This window comes from Melospiza melodia, chromosome 5 (genome assembly GCF_035770615.1).
Source record: "Melospiza melodia melodia isolate bMelMel2 chromosome 5, bMelMel2.pri, whole genome shotgun sequence".
In the NCBI taxonomy this organism is placed as follows: Eukaryota; Metazoa; Chordata; class Aves; order Passeriformes; family Passerellidae; genus Melospiza; species Melospiza melodia.
The window spans coordinates 95361218-95383402 of NC_086198.1; the positions used below are offsets into that span (position 1 = coordinate 95361218).

General features: G+C 46.3%; 1 protein-coding gene across 7 annotated transcripts in view; it reads left to right on the forward strand.

The window, feature by feature from the left end:
• The window catches only part of REEP1 (receptor accessory protein 1), a 74081-nt gene that overhangs the window by 37601 nt on the left and 14295 nt on the right, over positions 1–22185 (forward strand). For 6 of the 7 annotated variants that reach the window (XM_063157907.1, XM_063157908.1, XM_063157913.1 and 3 more), the window contains exons 5-7: positions 719–832; positions 10452–10502; positions 16901–17069. In XM_063157907.1, coding sequence (XP_063013977.1) covers positions 719–832; positions 10452–10502; positions 16901–17069 — 334 coding nt within the window. The remainder of the gene's footprint in view (positions 1–718; positions 833–10451; positions 10503–16900; positions 17070–22185) is intronic. The other variant, XM_063157910.1, reaches the window with a different exon arrangement.

Here is a 22185-nt window from a genome sequence, read left to right on the forward strand (position 1 = left end):
GAGTGCACCATTTGCAAATGACTATCTGTCACAGACATCTTCTATGAAAAATCCTTTCCTTAGGATTTTTCCTCCTGAGAAGCTGAGAGGCCTCAGGACAAAATGTAAACATTGATTATCTGCTGCTCTGGAATGCAACAGGTAGATCTTTGATTAGCTCATGTTGGATGTTTGTAATTAATGGCCAATCACAGTCCAGCTGGCTCGGACAGAGAGCCGAGCCACAGACCTTTGTTATCATTTCTTCCTATTCTATTCTTAGCCAGCCTTCTGATGAAATCCTTTCTTCTATTCTTTTAGTATAGTTTTAATGTAATATATATCATAAAATAATAAATCAATCCTTCTGAAACATGGAGGCAGATCCTCATCTCTTCCCTCAACCTGAGACCCCTGTGAACACCGTCACAGCTATCAGTTCATGTTGCTCAGGCAGATTTCTCTTGCTTCCAGGACCCCAGCTTTGGGTCTCAATCATCCATTTGTAGAATAAGGAGATCCCCAATCCTACAATGGGAGTTATTGCCCCCCAGCAAACTTTTCCTCTTTGCAAATGTTGGCAGTGAACTTCTTTCCAGCCACAGTGGAGGAGATGGAGGACATCTACCTCTGTAAAGCATGACCTGACTCTGCCAAGAGTCTGAGGCTGGGAGCATAAGCCTGAACTTGTCCTTCTTGTGCTTTTTTTAATTGTTTGTTTTGTGTTCTGCTGTGGCAGGAGATCGATGACTGCCTCATCCAGGCGAAGGACCGGAGCTACGACGCCCTGGTGCACTTTGGCAAGCGGGGGCTGAACGTCGCGGCCACGGCAGCTGTCATGGCAGCCTCCAAGGTAAAGCTGCAGCTCGGGGTTCACACCAGCATCCCAGGACTCACTCACACCTCCTCTGCCTCCACTGCCAGCAGCAGCCCCGGTGTGGAGGGGGAGAGATGGTGGCGGAAGGGGTTGTCTCAATATTTTGTGTAGTGAGCTATAATTTTGTGTAGTGGCAGGAGAGAAGATGAAGTTCATGAAGGGTAAATGTTCTTCTGCAAGGCATTCACATAACATGACTGGTGTGTAGTTCTCTGCAGGGATGTTGTGTAAGAGTGAATGGGAAGTGCCATTAGTTGCTTTTGGAGGATGAGTAGTTATAGGATGAGGGGTCTCATCTGAAGGGGTGTATCCTATATTCTCTTCCTGGCTTAGAGCCAAACCCAGAAAACAGCTGTTATCTGTTGTTCCTTTTCTTGCATGAAAGCTGCAAGGACTTGATAACTGCATTTTGGGCTCCTGCCCTCTGGCCATGGGCTATCATGGCTTAGAGTCGATGTGCAGTGTGTCTTTTGGGGGTGAGTCAAAGTGCACAGTGTGTTTTGGGGGGAATCAATGTGCACAGTGTGTTTTGGGGCTGAGTTGATGTGCAGTGTGTGTTTTGGGGGTGAGTGAATGTGCACAGTGTGTTTTGGGGGTGAATCAATGTGCACAGTGTGTTTTGGGGGGAATCAATGTGCACAGTGTGTTTTGGGGGTGAGTCAATGTGCACAGTGTGTTTTGGGGGTGAGCTGATGTGCACAGTGTGTTTTGGGGATGAGTCAATGTGCACAGTGTGTGTTTTGGGGGTGAGCTGATGTGCACAGTGTGTTTTGGGGGGAATCAATGTGCACAGTGTGTTTTGGGGGTGAGCTGATGTGCACAGAGTGTTTTGGGGGTGAATCAATGTGCACAGTGTGTTTTGGGGGTGAGTCAATGTGCACAGTGTGTTTTGGGGGTGAGTCAATGTGCACAGTGTGTTTTGGGGGTGAGTCAATGTGCACAGTGTGTTTTGGGGGTGAGCTGATGTGCACAGTGTGTTTTGGGGGTGAGTCAATGTGCACAGTGTGTTTTGGGGGGAATCAATGTGCACAGTGTGTTTTGGGGGTGAGCTGATGTGCACAGTGTGTTTTGTGGATGAGCTGATGTGCAGTGTGTGTTTTGGGGGTGAGCTGATGTGCACTGTGTGTTTTGGGGGGAATCAATGTGCACAGTGTGTTTTGGGGGTGAGCTGATGTGCACAGTGTGTTTTGTGGATGAGCTGATGTGCAGTGTGTATTTTGGGGGTGAGCTGATGTGCACTGTGTGTTTTGGGGGTGAATCAATGTGCACAGAGTGTTTTGGGGGTGAGTCAATGTGCACAGTGTGTTTGGGGGTGAATCAATGTGCACAGTGTGTTTTGGGGTGAATCAATGTGCACAGTGTGTTTTGGGGGTGAGTCAATGTGCACAGTGTGTTTTGGGGGGAATCAATGAGCACAGTGTGTTTGGGGGTGAATCAATGTGCACAGTGTGTTTTGGGGGTGAGTCAATGTGCACAGTGTGTTTTGGGGGTCAGCTGATGTGCACAGTGTGTTTTGGGGGTGAATCAATGTGCACAGTGTGTTTTGGGGGTGAGCTGATGTGCACAGTGTGTTTTGGGGGTGAGCTGATGTGCACAGAGTGTTTTGGGGGTGAATCAATGTGCACAGTGTGTTTTGGGGGGAATCAATGTGCACAGTGTGTTTTGGGGGTGAGTCAATGTGCACAGTGTGTTTTGGGGGTGAATCAATGTGCACAGAGTGTTTTGGGGGTGAATCAATGTGCACAGTGTGTTTTGGGGGTGAGTCAATGTGCACAGTGTGTTTTGGGGGTGAGTCAATGTGCACAGTGTGTTTTGGGGGTGAGTCAATGTGCACAGTGTGTTTTGGGGGTGAGCTGATGTGCACAGTGTGTTTTGGGGGTGAATCAATGTGCACAGTGTGTTTTGGGGGTGAGTCAATGTGCACAGTGTGTTTTGGGGGTGAGCTGATGTGCACAGTGTGTTTTGTGGATGAGCTGATGTGCAGTGTGTGTTTTGGGGGTGAGCTGATGTGCACTGTGTGTTTTGGGGGTGAATCAATGTGCACAGTGTGTTTTGGGGGTGAGCTGATGTGCACAGTGTGTTTTGTGGATGAGCTGATGTGCAGTGTGTGTTTTGGGGGTGAATCAATGTGCACAGTGTGTTTTGTGGATGAGCTGATGTGCAGTGTGTGTTTTGGGGGTGAGCTGATGTGCAGTGTGTGTTTTGGGGGTGAGACTTGGCTTCCAGGCCTGTTCCAAAAGGATAGTTAGAAACCTAATGGACAAGGAGGGTACTGGTAGTAAGAACAACATGGGAATGGGGGTTGAAGGAAATTATTTTCCTCTGCCAAATGCTTTTCCTATGACCTAAGGCACATCACTTGAGTATGTCTCAGCCTTAACTTCCTGCAAAAATGCAAACTGCATCCTTGGGAGGCCAAATACATTAAAGCTTATAAAGCCTGTTGAAAGCAAGGTATTACAGAAGGGGAGAGCCCACAGGGTGTGCCATGCTCATGGGGTCACAAGGATATGCTAGACCCAAAAATTGTCTCCTTTTTGCCTGCCTAGCATTATGCAGACTAAATTGTCAGGTCTGTCTTCTCCTGGGCTGTTGTTCTTCAGTGGGGAGACTCCTCTAACCCAGGGACTGGGAGATAAACCAAATTTGGACTGAAACCTGGGATAAACATGGAGCTAGGACAGTGCTGTGTATCGTATGCCCAATGAAATGACATTTTTGTGATGCCTCCAGGACACTTAACACTTTTGCTGCTGCCATGTAAGCCTGAAGAGTCATAAATAGGCTCTGGGAATGCCAGTTCTGCAGCACTGCCTTTGCTCTGAGCAAGGTGCTGCAGGCTGGCTGTGCTAGAGCTGCTTTTAGGACACAGTGAGAAACTGTGTGTGAATCCCAAAGGAAATCTGGCTCCTGCCTAGGTGGCTCCTGAATATGAGAAGCTCAACAGTAACCCAACCCCACAGTGCCAACCTGTTCCCCATCAGGGCTGCAGCAGTGTCTGCATCAGCTGCTCCCTGGAATGAACAGCCAGCACCAGGGTTTGACTTCCCTCTGTTCCACTTTCCTGCTGCTTTGCTTAAGACTCTCTCTGCCTCAAAATGTGGCTCCAGTGGCAGTGGGGGACAGAGGGAAGAGTCTCCACGGTACAAGGATGCTGCTGTTTTTCATGGTTGGTGAAACTCCCCTTTCAGTGGTGGAAGAAAACAACTCTGACTCCTGTGGTATTATTGTATTGCACATCTGCCAACCCAGCTTGAGAGAAAACTGTTAAGATATTGCAACCTGTGAATGGACCAGAAGAGTCTTTCTTGCACACTACTTTGGGGAGGGGAAAAGGACTTGTTAATAAGATTGAGAGGTTATTTAATAGATTGTTTGATTTTTACAACAAAGCAAGGACTATTCAAGTATTTCCTTCAGCTTTGACATTTAAATTATTCTGAATGTATGAGGAAAAAGTAGAATCCCTGGTTTCCTTCACTACTTTGGCTTGTTTCTGTGTGCCTAAGGGTGCAGCTCCAACAGAGAGTGTGAGCCAATCTGACAGCTCTCCTTCTGCAAAATGGGGGAGTGCTCCAGCTCCCAGGGTGCCCCTGCAGTTTGGACCTCCTCAGGTTATCTCTAACCTGTCAGAAAGTTAATCCTGAAAGAAAAATAAAAGGGTTTGTTCTGTTGAGCCCACAAACTTATCTCGAGTGGCTGAGCCACATAAGGAAAGGGATTGAACTGCACTGTGAGAGCATGGCCAGAGGAAAGGAAAGCAAGATCATCCCTTCCTGGTCTTGGGAAGCAGAGAGAGTAGCTGTGCTGTCCATGGCAGTGCACCCCAGTCTGTTCCCAGTGTAATATCCAGGGATGGCTAAAGCAGCTCCTGTCCATTGTCCTTCTGAGAGGGAATGTGCTGCTGTTCTGGCAGGGAGAGCAGCCTGGTGACAATTCCAGCCTGGTGACACTTCCAGCCTGGTGAGAGAGATACAGCCTGCTGTGGGATACAGCCTGGTGTGAGAGATACAGCCTGGTGAGAGATACAGCCTGGTGTGAGATACAGCCTGCTGTGGGATACAGCCTGCTGTGAGATACAGCCTGGTGAGAGATACAGCCTGGTGTGGGATACAGCCTGCTGTGAGAGATACAGCCTGGTGAGAGATACAGCCTGGTGTGAGAGATACAGCCTGGTGAGAGATACAGCCTGGTGAGAGATACAGCCTGGTGAGAGATACAGCCTGGTGTGAGAGATACAGCCTGCTGTGAGAGATACAGCCTGCTGTGAGAGATACAGCCTGGTGTGAGAGATACAGCCTGGTGTGAGAGATACAGCCTGGTGAGAGATACAGCCTGGTGTGAGAGATACAGCCTGGTGTGAGAGATACAGCCTGGTGTGAGAGATACAGCCTGCTGTGAGAGATACAGCCTGCTGTGAGAGATACAGCCTGCTGTGAGAGATACAGCCTGGTGTGAGAGATACAGCCTGGTGAGAGATACAGCCTGGTGTGAGAGATACAGCCTGGTGTGAGAGATACAGCCTGGTGTGGGATACAGCCTGGTGAGAGATACAGCCTGGTGAGAGAGATACAGCCTGCTGTGAGAGATACAGCCTGGTGAGAGATACAGCCTGGTGAGAGAGATACAGCCTGGTGAGAGATACAGCCTGGTGTGAGAGATACAGGCTGGTGTGAGATACAGCCTGGTGTGGGATACAGCCTGGTGTGGGATACAGCCTGGTGTGGGATACAGCCTGGTGTGAGAGATACAGCCTGGTGAGAGATACAGCCTGGTGAGAGAGATACAGCCTGGTGTGAGAGATACAGCCTGGTGTGAGAGATACAGCCTGGTGTGAGATACAGCCTGGTGTGAGAGATACAGCCTGGTGAGAGATACAGCCTGCTGTGAGAGATACAGCCTGCTGTGAGAGATACAGCCTGGTGAGAGATACAGCCTGCTGTGAGATACAGCCTGGTGTGAGATACAGCCTGCTGTGAGATAGTCTGGTGAGAGATACAGCATGCTATGGGTTCCACCTGCTGTGGGTTCCACCTGCTGTGGGTTCCAGCCTGGTGTGGGTTCCACCTGCTGTGGGTTCCAGCCTGCTGTGGGTTCCAGCCTGGTGTGCTGCGGTGCAGGCTGCTCACCTGGGGCTCCTCAGGCACCAGGATGTGCCTGGGGGTGTGGATGTGTCTCTGTGTCCCTCCCTGCTGATGGGGAGGGAGTTGTTCCCCAGAGAGGAGCGGTACAGCAGGAGCTGTGTCTCTTGCCCTGGTTTTCAGCCGCTGTCAGCTCTGTGTCAGTGCCCTTCCTAGCTCACTTGAGAAGGTATGACTGAGCCACATTATCCTGCCTGAGAGAAGTGTAAATGAGTAATTATCTGGAAAACACTTTGAGCAGACAGATGCCAGACCAGACTGCAGTGCTGTCCTTAGGGGGAAGTTTCCAGGGAAGGAGGAAAGAGAATACTATTTCTAGGGCTTTTCATGGCTTTCCCAATGCCAAGATTTAAGGGTATCCAGCTAGTCTGTGATAAGTGTGGAGTGTAGTGGGAAAGTGAGTTCATTTGGTTTCAGCCTTTAAAGGATTGTGTTACAAGTGGAACCTATAGAGATGATGATTTATTCAGTAGCACAGAGCTCCTGCAGCTTCCATGGAAAACATGGCTTTTACCAGCAAATGAATGTGAGGATTGTTTACTGCTTCACTTGGATTAGTGGGTGAGGAAAAGATGTTTTTGTGTGCAGAAATGGACCTTCAGGCTTTGCAAATCAACTTCACGTAGTGGCAATACACAGTGAGCTGCTGGGCTGCGAAGGGACTCTGTACAGATCTGTTTTCAGTAAATCAGCTGAAATCTAAAGGCTCCTGTACCTGAGAGAGAACATGTCTCATGCTGTGGCCAGCCCTGTCCTCTCCTTTCGGTCTGAGCTGTGATCCATCATGGTCTTTTGTCTTTCACGATAAGAACTTTGGGCAGGGCCCATCTTTTCATTCTTTTCATCCATCGTATTTTTTTTATCCATCCCTTTTGTCCATCATATTTTTTAATCCATCCTGTCTATCCATCATCTTTTTTTCATGCAGCACAATGCATCTGCCTCTCTGATTTCCACTGGTGTGTGACAGGCTGCTGCTTGTGTATTTACTGCAGGCTAAGATGCTGCAAGCTGTGCACAGCCACACCATCCTTCGCTCTGATCCTCTGTCCCTTTCCCTTTTTTGTCTTAAATCCCTTTGGTTTCAGTCAGCCAACTGCAGGCTTGTCCTTTCCCCTGCTCCTGCCCCTGCTCTGTTCTGTGTGGAAGCCACAGTTGTGCTGATGCTGGCACGAGCCTGTGCCAGCTCATTTTACAGGCTGAGGAGCTGTCAGTGTCCCAGGCACCCCGGCTCTGCCCAGCTGGCTCACTTGGGTGTTTTCTCTCTCTCTGGAGAGTCTATTTTTGATGCTCACTAGGCAAGCAGAATGTTGGATATCTGGTTTATTGCCCCTGCTAGGTGCTCAATGCAGATCTTTTCCCTGCCCCTGCCAAGGAGCATAATCTCATTTGGGGCTCTAATCCTGTCCTCATCTCTTGGTGATTCTGTCACATGTGCTTGACTTCAAGTGGGTCAGTCCTAAGTGGTTGGATTAAATGACCAGGCAGCAAATCCTGCTGCTCTTTGTGTGTTTTCAGTTAACTCCAGCTAATTCAGCCATTTCCATTCCCGAGGAGCCCTGACCACCACCACCTTTCCAGCTGACCTTGGTGGAGAGAAAACAAGCTTGTGTTGGGTCACAGCACAGGGAGCAGCAGCAGCAGCAGGGCTGTTACACGAGGCCTTGGCCAGGCAGTGCATCCATCAGGTGCACCCTGGGCATGAGTGGGCATGAGTGGGCTTTTCAGTGCCCCCAGTCAGGATTCAGTGGGAGCAGCTGGGACACACATGGCTGCAGCCAGGAGAGGCTCCAGGGGCTGGGGAGCAGCACCAGCCTTCCCCAGCACACTTGTATGTACTCCCAGCCCTTATCCTTCACCTGTCACCCTGAGCCTGCCACCACCTGCTGCTTTGCCATGTCCCCAGTCCCAGCTCCTCTATCCCTGCCCTGCCATTGCCTCCTGCCTTTCTACAACCCACACATCACCAGTTTTACACTCTCCCCCAGCTCCCTCACTCTCTCTTTCACACTCCTGATTTTCCCAGATCCTGTTTGGATGTATCCTTATTCCCCACCTTGAACAAACCAACTCTGCCAGGCAGACCCACATCCATCCCCACCTGCTCCCAACCACTTAACCACCCCCAAGCTGCAGCCTCAACGCTGCTTTTCAAAGGAGATGTGGAGAAAACATGCCATGCCAGCAGATCAGTGTACTGCAGAGGTTTCTGACAGTGTACCTCCCCTGCCTTTCCCCTGCCCTGGTGTGGGTGAGGTGGCAGAGCAGCCCGTGCTGTGCCCATTGCGTGCCCGTCCTTACACAGGGGCACGGCGCGGTGCAGGGCCTTGGCAGGAGCAGATAAATGAGGTGCAGGGAGCAGGCACCCATGACTGGTGTCAGTGACAAGCCCGTTTGTGCCTAATAAGTGTGAGAAGCAGCCCAGGAGAGCCTGTGATGGGTGGGGAACGTGGGGATGCAGCAGCCACGGTGTGTATCGCTCAGAGGAGCAGCCATGCACACAGACAGGGGGGCTCAGGGTGTGCATCCACCTGCTCAAATGATGCCCTGCAGTGCAGCCTCAGCACCTCCCAAACCTCCTGTCTGGGCTGGCATTTCCATTCTGTTCATTTCTGTTTCCACCCTTGGGCTCACCTTCCCCTGCAGGGTTATAGCTTCATTACCTCATGGCCCTCCGGCACAATAAATTTATCAGCAGGTTTTTCAGTGCATTTGTTGCTTTTTAAACCAGGACACTGGGAGGGAAATGCTGGTGATGATTTAGGCTTTATCCTCTTTAGACAAACAGCATCTTTTAAGTAATTTCTAGTATCCAGCTGGTGTAGCCAGTGCAATTGCCTGAAAAATCAATATTTAGATCCCTAATTTACTGTGTGATTTTAGACCTATTTGCTGTGGAAACTGGGAGGAAAATCCTTGTGTGGGAGAGACATGCTGCCTTTTGTGACAGAGCAGTGGAGAGGTGCACTTTTATTTGAACTGGGAGAGGGAGGCAGGGGTGGGGAGCATCCTTTCCCTTAAGATGCTTGATAAAGCCTCTTTGTAATGATTAGATGCCAGTGCTCAGAGGGAGAGTGCTCCTTTGCTGAGCAAACACTTGGGAGCACAGTTCTGACCCGTCTGTGATGGCCACATCATCTGTGTGCCCTCATCAGTGCCGTGGCCTGGAGCTGCAGAGGTCAGCAGAGATTCAGAGTTCACACCCTGAGAAGCCTTGGGGACACTGCTGTTATCTCAGAGGGGCTGAGCTTGCTGCTTTTGAAAGTGGCTTTTTTTAAAGGATCTCCATTTGGGATCCAAAATCAAAGATCTTGGAGCTATTTTACACCAATATAGAGGAATAACAAATGGATTTCTTAAAATATATGGTAGCCACTGATTACAGTATTTTGTGAAGCATTCTTGTCATGTGTGATGCATCTTTTATTCAGAAGTCCTTAAGAATCTGTTTTTCACAAATCTATAGGATTCCAATGCTGTTTGAGTTACAATCCAGGTAACTCTTTCCAGTTTCCCTTTCATGGCTGCTTGGTTGGTGTCTCCAACAAGCAAACAACACTCACTGAATGCACAGGACAGCAGAACCAAAAGATAAATTTATACAAAGAGACTAGTGTGGGAGAAACAATAACAAAGAGTTCCCTGGAGAGGAAATGAACTGCACAAACAAAAAAGGGTGGATGAAATTACATTTCCACCATCAACATTAACGTCAGCTGGTTTCCCTTTGAGTCTCTATTACTGTCTGACATTTCCAAACAGGTAGCTCTTCCAGACTAGGCATGGCACGCAGGCCCTGGCCATAAATAAGGATATTGCTTGTAGGATGTTCGTGTTCAAATGGTGGCAGAAGCAATTTTCTCCTTTACTCATCAGCCCATAAAGCTGCTGGTTGTGCTCAGGGCCTGCCTGCAGCCAGACATGAGGAAGCTTCTGTGTGCAAACCCCTGCTCAGTGAGCAACTCCCCACTGCCACCCTGCTGCTCAGGAGAACTGTCAGTCACTAAAATGACTGCCACGTGTCCCTCTCATAATCCTGTGCCTAAATTAGTCATTAGGCCTGACACTGGGGATTTCTCCAGTGGGAAGCATCAATCAAGTGCAGGGAGTGGAGTAGCAGCCCATGGTGTTTATAATTTGCTTTAGGAGTGGAGTAGCAGCCCATTGTGTTATAATTTGCTTTACTCTTTAAAAACACATGTTAGGTGACACCTTGTCAGCTGGGGTTATGGAGTGGTCTCTCCATCTCTCTGGGGAAGCTGAGGAAGGGAGGATCTGTGTTCAGGTCCTGTCCACAGGTGGGTGTCCCTGCTTTTTATGTGTGTGTGAGTCCCTGCACATGGTGCCCAGCGTCATGCTCATGTCTCACCTCGATTTCTTGTGCTTCAAACAGATCTTATTCTCAAAGCCTTGATGTGTGTTGCCACAATGGCTCTCTTTTTTCCCTTTGCTAGGTCTCTCAGCTACTCCATTTACACTTGTATTGGGACCAGAAAAAAGGGCAGGTAATCTGCTGAGTGCTTTTACTAACCCCTAACTAATGTCTGCTCCCTGTTAGACTAGTTGTTAGACTAGTTGTTAGACTAGTTTGGACTGGTTTCAGCTGGGATTGCTGTGAGGCCAAGTGCTGTCTGCTCTGCTTCCAGTGGGTGGATGCTGCGTGCTGAGCTTTAAAAGCCTGTCCTTGATCTCATCAGCAAATTGCCTTGCAAGTGCTCTGCTGGCAGGGGAGGAGGCTCCAGCTCTTCCATGGAGCACTGGTTTAACTGGGCTGGTTGCTGTGTGTGCTGCTGTGCTCCCACTGATGGGAGAGGGAGCCTCTCCCCCTGTGCTGGGTCCCTGTGGGCATGGTTGGGGTTCCAGTGGAGCTTTTGGGGGATCTCTGGCAGGTGTGGTCGGGGCAGTCCTGCTGACACCACAGCCCCAGCTGGGGAATGTGCTCTGCACCTTGTAATGGGCAGGATGGAGGCTGCAAGGTGCATGCAGACTGCTACCACAGTCACAGCAAAAGGAGAGGAGAGCATTAACAGATTGAGGATTGTGCTGGCAGTGTGCTGAGTGTGACTTAGTGCTCCCTTGCTTCCCCATTTACTGCTGATCCTAAGAGACAAAAGGCCAGGAGGTGCCATCCTGCATTAACACTGAGTGCTTTAAAAGCTTCTCTTTTGTGACTTGGCAGTTTTGGGTTCCTGATTTGCCATGCTGTGTCATAGTTTCCACAGCTGCAAAATGGAATTTGTAGGTATTAGAGGTGTTTTGAAGCCTAAATAATGTTTACAGAATTCTTTCATATTTTCAGACTGAAGGAATAATGATAAAATCTAGACACTGTTATTTGTTTGTATTTAGATCATATTCAATGGGACTGTTATATAAATTGCAGATTTTTAAATTATGTGCTTATTGTTATGTACTTTAGCTTTAGCTACGTACATACATGAATTATTTATAATGAATAATTCCATTGAATGTAAACCCAATTTTTCCCAGACTCCTAAATGCATTTTCCTCTAAAAACTTCAAATGAGAATGCAGAGACTGATAATAAAATGGCAAAGAAAATTTAAGGCAGTTCCAGCTCTTTCTGATGGAGTGCCTTTTACAGTGCTTGTCACAATGCAGATGTCAGCTTTTTGGAAAGTATTTCTGATCCTTCCAGGCAAATACTGGTTGCATCAGTGTTTGTGCTCTGGGCCCAGAGAGGCTGATGTTTGTTTTTGAGATGATGATGGTGATGTCTGCAACATGAAGAGGAAGGCAGTGTGCAGGTTGCTGGCTCTGGATGCTCAGTGTTTTAATACTGCTTTGTCATAATCTTTAAAGCAAAAAGGAGAGAATGTGCTAGATGTGGGTGACATAACAATGTCTATACTACTGTTGTTTTGACTAAATTTAATTTAATGCTTAAATTAGTTTTAGATTAATTACTTTGCCGTGTGGATGGGAGCTTTAATTTCACTTAGAGTCACAAATGAGCTTGTCTTGGTGGCCAATGCCCTCAGACTGTTGGTGCAGTCCTGAATCTAAATAAGGTTGATATCAGGTGATAGCAGTGACTGGGCAGGGAAATTACCATGGCCTTTTAGTATTTGTCTTTTATCCTATTCAGTAGCACTGAGCCCTGGCTCAGAGAACTTGTGGGGGTGGTGGATCCTGGGGAAGGGAAGCCTGAAGAGCTCCACTTTCAGTGTGTGCTGTACCTTCACCTATGGGCAGGATCAGATGAATGTGGGGACAGATGCACTGCAGTGATCAGGGAAGAGAGGGACACCTCTGTTCCCACCTGTGGCCCCCAAAACCTCCCTGTCTGTAAAATGAGAATTGCCATGCCCACAGGAGTGGTCCATGGCTGAAGAGAAGCTGGATGAGTTCAGTCCTGTGCCCAGGGAAGTTAGGGCTCATTTTTCCAGCACCATTTCATCTTGTGTCCTCTAAAGTCCCAAAAACACAGGTCCCACCCTGCCAGCACCATCATCGTGGCAATTGTTGGTGCTCAGTGAGGAGCAGAGAGAGGTGGTGTTATCCTCAGTCCCTCCCAACCACAATTACCAGGGGCTTTGTAACAACACTGAGCTCTTTCTCTGCTGGCAGAAATGGTGTTACTACAGCTCCTGTCATGGTGTTCCTGCTGTCACACTCTCGAGGGTAAAACTAGCCCAGATCTGTGGGGATGTGCTGCACAGGCAGAGCTTCAGGAGCTGGATCCTCTCTCCTTGCTGAAATTCCTGGGATATCTCCCATGTCTGTAGCAGTTGGAAGAGCATCTGCATGATCATGGCCACAACAGTAAACAGAAATCCCCCAAACAGCTGCTCTTCATCTTCCACATGATTGTTTTAACAAAACACAGCCCAAAACATGTGCTGTGCTAAATTTATTCTGTCGAGAAATAGAGCTATTAACTTGTTATTTTCTTTTGTTAGTAAAAGATAAATATTTTTGTGGAACAATAAACATTAAGTCTGGATAAAGTCTTTATTTCTAAAACATAGCTCTGCAAACCCTCCCCATGCTGGCTTTTCAAATGTTTGTGATTTCATATACACCAGCTGCTTATGTGACAGGGAAATAAAAGTTGGTAAACAATATTTTCCGTTTCACTCTGAAACCATCCCCATTCTGTGGTAATTTTTGTCACATTTGTATTTTGGGGTCAAGTAAAATTGTGGTAATTGGGAAAGAACTGTGAGTGTTACACTGTATTCTAGCAGCAAGTAAATAAGATCTATCCCTACAAAGGGCAAAGAAAGGAAATGGAACTCTGCAGGTTTTCACAGGTGTTCAGTGCCTTCACGCAGCCCAGGCCTTTGCTGTTCTTGCCATTCTGACATTTGGAAAAATTGCTTCATAGAATGGTAGGAACAGTAACAGTAATATTTTGCTATTACCTGTTTTATAAACCATCTTTATTTTTGCTGTTAGAAACTCAGGTTAAATTAAATAAAAAATTAAGCAAAGGCAATTTTAGTTCTTTTTTTCCTGGAGGAAGCCAAAGTTGTTTAGTTCAGCTGCTTCAGTCTGTGCTCAGGGCTCTGTATTCCACACTGGTGTAACAGACCCATAGGTGACAGGCACATCTCAGGTCCCTGTTCCAAAGCTCTCCTGGGCCCTTTGATCATTCCATGCTGCTCTATCACAAGGTGCACTGCAAGAATATTAACACATCTCAGTTTTCAATGTATTTGTGCCATCTCCCCTGCCAGCTTGGTCTGACACATGAATCTCATCTCTAACCTGCCTCATGCCCACACACATGAATTGCTGGCTGGAATGGGATGAATTTGGGTTAGCTGGCTGAGCAGAGCAGCTGGGGGAGCTGAACAGCCTGAGCCCTGCTGACACTTGAGCTGGGTGTGAGGGAGGAGCACAGCACTCCAATTGCAGCTCATCAGTTGCTAACCCTCTGGCTTCGCTGTCATTCTGCAACAGCAAAATGTTATTTAATGGTCAGCTTGCTCTCGCTGGAGATCTGCCTGCTGTAATCAGGCTGCAGGGTAGGATGTCTTGTGTTGGCTCTGAATCAGTCACTGAGAATTTGGTGTCTGTGCAGGGATTCAGTGAAGGTTCCAAAACCCATCCAGAGCTGCCCTGAGCTCTGGGCAGCTGAGATCTCACCCAGCTGAGCAGCCATGCAAGGCAACTCCAGTCACCAGCCCAGAAACGTTGGCAGAGTAAATGCAGCTTAAAAAAAAGAGGATTAACTGGAGTGAGAACATACCCCAAGAGTGGCTCAGCCACTGGCAGGAGTAGCCAAAATTCAGGCACCAACTCTTGTGCCAGGCTGGAGAACGTGAGGGCAGAGGTGAGAGTTTAGCAAAATATAAGTTCTAAGGACTCCACTGCCATGCCTATAAAATCAGCAATATAACAAGTCTTGGTATTTAAGCAAAGAAGCCCCATCAGTTTAATTTAAAATACTTTCAAAAGTAGAATAGGCTGGTGGGAAAGAGCAAAGTAAAGTCTGCTGCTTCTCTGTGACAGTCTGCAGGAAAGCTAAATGTGGAGTTGAGAAGGAAGTTTGAACTCATTTTTCTTGCACAAAAAGCTTCAGGCTGAAAGGTTGGAGATTACTGCTGTGTCACTTTTCTTGGATGTAAAAGTGCAGACTGTCACAGTGACTGCAGGTATCAGCACCTGATGCCCTCTCTACCTACATGCCCTAAAAGTGAGGTGCTGAGGAATTTGTATGAGGTAGAGGCACTGATTTTCCTCTACTGCGCATGCAGGATTTCTGAAGTGGTGTTGATAAATCAGCAGGTAAATTATTGCCTTGCCAGTGGGCCAGTGCTTAGGGGCCAGGCAGCGTTGCCCAAGAGCTTTGGCAGGAACGTGTCCAGTCCTGCTTTGGCAGTGGATGGTCAGGATGAGTCCTGAGCCTTTCCCTGTGCCAGAGCAGCTCCAGGGTGAGCTCCCCATGGCCCTGCCTGCGCCCAGGCCAGGATGGCAGAGCTGCAGCCCAGAGGGAGCAGTGCTGGGCTCTGTCCTGGCCAGGGGCCAGGCTGTGCTGCTTGGACAAACACAAGTCTAGGTTAAAGCGGTGGGCCAATTGATACAGGCTGCCTTATCTTTTTGTTAAACAGGACAGTATTTACTGTCTCTTATTTGCCTTCTTTCTGATTTCATCGCAGTCAAACAATCAGTTGAATTTTTCCTAATTTACAGTTGCAGAAAGAATGTTGGAATGTTGTGTTTACTTCAGTACTTTTCAAGACTATGTGCCATGAAGTATATTTCAGATCCTCTCCCCTCAATAAAATATTAAAGCATAAATGTAATTTTTATCAGTTATACAATTTATACTCTGAATGTCATTTAATGTAGCTCAAAAATTCTATGATTCTGTATGGATTGAATTTTCTGGTGTTCCTTCTTTATGGCTGTAGTATAAGGGTTACAGAATACTTACAGTCAACCTTTTCATGTAATGCAGTTTTAATGGAAAGTGGCACTTAACCAACCCATCCTTTACAGTTACATTCCTTTCACCAGGGAATATATTTGTTGTCAGATTGAGAATTAATGTAAAAAGAAAGGAAAATATTGCACGACTTCATTTCTTCATTAAGCTGCATGAAAAAAGCACTGTTATTTTTCTTGGAATTTAACAATATCTTTTTATTAGCTTAAAATTTCAAATTGTCAGTGTTCTGGAAATGTTGTTGTATTGCTGAAAGTGGCTGGGTAAATATCATCATAGATGGTTAACTTTAAAAGGGAGATATTTTGATGCAGGCCATTTAATTGTGATTCTGAAGCCAAGAATCTGTTTGACTCATTCCTAGTGAAGGAAAGTACCTACTGGAAATATAAAGCAACACCCTGCTCCTTTACACATGGCTGTCACTGTCACATTTTCTGAAAAATCCCTTCGCCAGGATTTCTTCTCCTGGGAAGCTGAGAAGCCTCAGAGAAAAATCAAAACAATAATTATCTGTTTGCTTCTCCTGTTTTGTTCCTTTGGAATGTGTTTGGACATTGTTTACCAACTGGTCATTGTTTGATTGGTTTCATGTTAATTGTTTTAACTTAATGGCCAGTCACGGTTAGGCTGTGTCAGGACTCTGGAGGAGAGCCACAAGTTTTACATTATCATTCTTGTTAAGACTTCTGTGTCCGTATCCTTTCTCTGTTCTTTAGTATAGTCTTAGTATAGCACTCTATAATAAAATATGATATGATATGATATGATATGATATGATATGATATGATATGATATGATATGATATGATACGGTATGGTACGGTATGGTATAATATGATGTAATGTAATGTAATATAATGTAATATAATATAATATAATATAATATAATATAATATAATATAATATAATATAATATAATATAATATAATATAATATAATATAATATAATATAATATAATATAATACAATGTAATATAATATAATACAATACAATGTAGTATAATATAATACAATACAATGTATTATAATATAATATAATGTAATGTAATGTAATATATATAATATAATATAATATAATATAATATAATATAATATAATATAATATAATATAATATAATATAATATAATATAATATAATATAATATAATATAATATAATATAATATAATATAATATATCTGCCTCCTAAGAACATGGAGTCAGATTCACTCATCTCTCCCCTGCAAATTGAGCACATGACCAAGACTGCTCTGTGCTCCCATCACTGCAATGAAGAATCAGAGATGTTTGCCACAGAACCACCCCAAAAGGAAGAGCCAAGAGAGGGAATGATGCTTTCAGCCACACATTTTTGCCATCTCTATGTTATTGAACCACACAAATTTTTCTCTTCCGATTGTCCTGATGGATTTCAATGAGCAAGAGCGAAAGAGTCCCAAAACGTTGGGTCTGACTTTGTGTTGTTGACCTGCCTGTTTCCCCAGGGACAGGGAGCCCTGTCTGAGAGGCTGCGGAGCTTCAGCATGCAGGACCTGTCGAGCATCCGCGGGGACAGCGGCAGCCCCGTCCCTGCCCCGGTCACCGTGCGGACGGGCAGCAAGCAGAGCCACCCCAAGCCAGCCAGGAGTGCATCAGAGGGCACTGGCAGCTCAGGTGAGTGCCAGGGTTATTTTCAGTGCTGTGCTGGCTGCAATGTCACACTGCTCAGGGAAGTCGTGCCCTTGGCAGGGACGGAGGGAGGCGGACGCTGCAGGCAGCACATACCAGAGTTCGAGGACACAGACATGCTCTTGGCTCTCCTGGCACTCAGGAGGAGAAAACAGGATCATCATTTGATGGTTACTATTCCTGGCTGGTGCTGAGGATGAGACTTGAGTGTGCAGAGAAGCCAGGCTCAGTCTTTGCAACCTGAGCTGGAAGGTTGGGCTGGGGGCTGCTGAAAAAAAATGTGTCTGGTTTGTTTTCTAATTCTGGAAGAGCAAAGGGAAGAAATATGCTGTAAATAAGATCCATTCCTGAGGATTCAGTTAAAAAACTTATTTTAAGGACAATAGTTTGTTTTCTAATTCTGAAAGAACAACGGGAAGAAATATGCTGTAAATTAGATCCATTCCTGAGGATTCAGTTAAAAAAATGTATTGTAAGCTTGGTTGAAGAAGTCCTTTTGAGTCCAAATCCAAAGCATTTAATTGGAGGTAGCTTTGCAGATTAGATCTCACAAAGTGAGACACGGAGGGTTATCCCAGGGAGGTGGCTCCAGATGGTTCCTGGGGTTCCCACACACCACCAAGGATCACTCAGCTCCAGGGCTGTGGTGAGAGGCCATGCAAAGTTGCCGGCGTGTTGCACTTGGTAGTTGTGAAACATTTGCTGGCAAGTCAGAAAATTCAGCAGTTTCAGCTTGTGTGTGCTGAGGTCTGTGCAAACACTTGCACTGTCTCAAGCCTGGGTAGCTGCTACCCCTTGTAATTTGCTTTAGTTTTGGAATGGTATTAGAAATGTCTTGTCTGATCCTTCCTAAAGAGAATCCTTCAAGCCTCTTACAAATCCTGTGAATCAGACTTCTCCTTTTTTTTAAATATTATCTGTTGAATTACATTTTCTTTATGGGTAAACTGAAATGTTGGTGTACAGTGGTTTTGTTCTCATCTTTCTATAAGGCCTTGTGTACACTTCTCTTGACATAATCAGTCTGGAAATAAAGTGTTCACACACAGAATATAAAAGTCTTTAAAAGGTCACATATGTAGACAAAAATAAATAATGACACAAATAAACCATAATTTACTTATCTTAGTTCCACCTTGAGTAGAGCAGCCTTTGTAGTTTTACTCTTGAGACAGTGAAGTCAGCTCACCTGGCCACAAACCCCTGTCTCAAGACACAGGAGATTTTTATTTTGGTCCGGTTTTGTGTCCATAGTGCACAAGGATCTCTCAGAATGAATATCTGAAAAATTGTTCATAAACGGTTCGAACTCAGACTAAGTGTTATCACAAATTTTGGATTCAAGTAATTTGATATTTTGAGTTTAATTTTTTTTTTAAATCGAAACTGCACAAATTTGCAAAATCTTCCAAGACCTCTATTTGTCCCATCTCACTTGGTGATTTCATGGAGGTGCCTCATTCTCCACCTGCAGGGAATACAAACAGCCTCCCCTTGCAGGTGGTGGGAGACTCCAGCTGCGAGCTTTGCTCTCACTTTGGGTCACAGGAGGGGAAAGATCCAGTTCTGGAGGGGAGCACTGATCAGAGCCAGCTGTCCTGTGTGTGTGTGTGGGGCTGTGATGTGCCAACCACACTGTGCCATCCTCGGGGCCCTGTTCTGCTGAGATGACACTGCTCTGGGCACTTCCATCACCCCACCTTTCATATTTATTTAATTGGAGAGCTGGACACCAGCAAGGGGCAGACAGAATTGTGCTATATATCCATGAAATGTGTGCATGTGTGAGAATGGGCATGAGCAGCCACTGCAGAGCAGCAGGCACACAGCCCTGTCTCCTGTCTCAAAGCCCTCAGGTGGCATCAATGTCCCTGTCAGGTGTCCCCAGTGCCTCACAGAAACATTGAACTCCTCTGGATTTTTACCTGCTTTAGAAATAGCGGGGCATAGTCAGTGTGACATCAGATGGAGTCATTAAAAATGACCCAGACTATCTTTGGCATGAGGGTGTTCTTTTTAAATAGACAATTTTTCTTGTGAATTACAGAACCTGCATTGTACTTCTATTTTCATCAGCAGTCTGTCACCCAAATAAGACTTAAAGTAGATATTTTTGGTTTGATTTTTTCTGCTTTTTGGAGGTATTCCCCTCTCTTTTTTCCTTCCATCCTAGTCCCACTGCAAATCCACAAACTATATTAGCAACATTAAGAAAAGAACCAACAGAAAAGGAAACAGCTTACCCTTTCCTTCTGTAAATGCTTCATTTCTGGTATTATAAGAGAAGCCTTAAAATAGGAGGATAATGATTCCCAAAACAAAACCTAAAGTTTTATATAATTCAAAGGAGGTTTGTGTTGATTGTCCTTGACTGCTGCCAGCTAGAATTGTGCCTGCTCCTTGATCTCTTTGTGAGCACACTAATTAAGGGGATTAGCTGAGGGCTGGACTTTAGGGTTATGCTCACAGTGAAGAACACAGAGCCAGGTTCTCACCTGGTGTGGTTTCTCTGACTGACAACACAGCAGAGCTCAGTTTCTGAGGGGTAACAGCCTTGCTGTTACAGAATTTTAGATCAGGCACTCAGGAAAGAAACACACACCCAAAGCACCATCCCTTTTTGGTGAGAGCTCTGAAACTCACATGGTTACAATTCAGGTGTAGCTGGAACAATGATGTCTGAAGATAAAAATGCATGTTAACTCAATCAGCCAAGGAAAGCTGAAGCCCTGCCATCACACAGGGCTGGCATGGGGTGCTGAGAGCTGAGAGGGCTCTTTGGGATGGGCTCAGGATGTCTGTGTGGCTCCCATGCCCTGAGCTGGGACACGCAGCCAGACCTGGGCTGGAACTTGGTGCTGCTGCTGCCAGCCCTCCGGTGTCACTGTTGTGTTTAAGAGCAGATGTGACATCTGAAATAAAGGGTTTTGGAAAGACAAGGGCACAGGGAGAGGTCTGTTGTCTTTCCCGCACAGAAGGGAATGCTAAAATTCAGTTTTGTTGGTATTAAACCCCCCAGCGCCCTGTGAGCACCAGCAGTGGTTCAGGTTCTGGTTTCACAACCCTTGGCCATGATTCCAAGCCCACTGAAGCACGAGAAAAGGCTCTCCTGACACCACTGGGCTCTGGCTGTGGCCAAAAGCTGGCTGCAGGACCAGGCTGCACAAACTCACTCGGCCTGTTTTGTTTCCACTGTTGTTATTTTTGTAATTGAATGGTGCTGCTTAGATGGATTTGTGATTCTTTGAATCCCCTCTTGACACAAAGTACTGTGTGAAGAGCTTGCCATTTTGTAACAGCCTCATGCAGATACAGCAAAGGATTTTTTTTTTTTTTTTTGCCTGCTGAGGAACTTCTTAGGAGGCCAAGAAATAGAATAAGCAAGAGCTGCCTTGAGACAGCTTTCCCTTTTTCTGCCTTTGCTGCCTTTCAGTCAATTGTGCAGCTGTGCTGTGAGCACGGTCCTTCTGCAGGAGTGGGACAGCTCTGCACACAGTGGGCCCATCCCAAACAGACCCTGCTCCTCCTCCTCACACCCAGATGGCACGGAGAGGCCATCTGCTTTTGCCATGATTTGATTTGGGCTGCTGGCCCCACAAACAGCTCCAGGGAAACGTGCCCACCTTCCTGACATGGGCACCGAGGGCACACAGTGAGCCCCTTCTGCCACACAGCAGGCCCACCACCTCTGCAGCTGATGTTTCACTTCACTCTTGGTTCAGCATTTCTCAGTTTATTGTCCTGGCACCCAGATGATGGACTGTGACATTTGACTCAGTGCCTGCTCCAACCTGTGCCCTTTCACAGGCAGAGCTGCCTCTTGCCTTTGGCAACTGTGAATGTCATGTGGCTGTGCATTGTTGTGGAAAACTGCGCGTTCCAGAACAATATTTCCAAATATTTTTCAAGGGAATCTTGTTGTTCTGGCAAATGTCCAGTAACAATCCACATACAGACCTGTCTTTATTAACAGGAGCTTTTGCACTTGTTAACCTTATAGCATTACCTTAATTTGTGTGGCATCAGAGGACAGTCAGTGTGCAGAGCTGATGCTGCCTGGGGCAGAGGATCACAAACAATGCAGCCACCCTCTGTATTGCCCAAAGCCAGAGTTCTTTCTGCTTAAGCTTGTCCCAGGCTAAAATCATTCTTATCTGGAATGATTTCGAAGCAGGAATGGACAGTGTGCTTTCTGATACTCTCCATTCCTCTGAGCAGGCGAGAATCGATGCTGGTTGTGCTGAAGGACCAAAAGCTTTGCAGTACAGAACAAAGGTGGGGGAACATCAGCAGCCAGGATGTGTTTGGGTATTCAGTGCCCATCAACCAGAAAGATGCGTGAGAACAACCCAGATATATGTTGTCTGAACTCCCAGAGAATAAACTGTCATAGAACTGTGATCAGCTTTCTTCTGTGTGAGATCAGAGGCTGAGCCTCACAGATTTCTTGAGGAAGGCCATGGTTTCACAGCAGCATCCAGCCAATGTGAGGCAGCACTCCCACTAAAAGCTGTAACCCAGCTGCTTGACTCTGGCCCATCTCTTTTCCTTTGGATACATTTAAATCCTATTTTTACAGGTTGACCCCATCAAGGAATTGCTTCAAGTTAAATGCTATCCCTTGCTTCCAGGTTGCTCTTGGCCCGGGTGAGATCCTCAAGCCAGTGGAGAGCAGCAGCACAGACAGCAGCAATGGGATGAGGAGGTGGAGGCAGAGTGCAAGGGACACTGAGGCATCTGCTCTCAGTGGTGCTGCTTTAAAATGGCTGTGAAACTATAGAAGAATTTCCAGTGTCTCCAGTGCAGGATAATCCTAACTAAAAAAATTACACAGAGCTCAAACCCTTTTCTTCTTTACTGTGGAGTCACACATGTTCATGGACAGTTGTGAATCACCTGCCTTCACTGAGTGGTGCACTGCAATCCCCTTGGCTGCTTTCATTCTTCTGGCAATTCCATCAGGATATTAATTCCTGTAGGACTCTCCTGGTTTAGGAAGTTCAGGGATGTGTGGGTGGATTTCTTTAGAGGCTGTGTGAGTGGTTGCAGCAGCCTTCTTGTAGATTCTAGAATTCTTGTAGACTTCTAGAATTCTACTCTG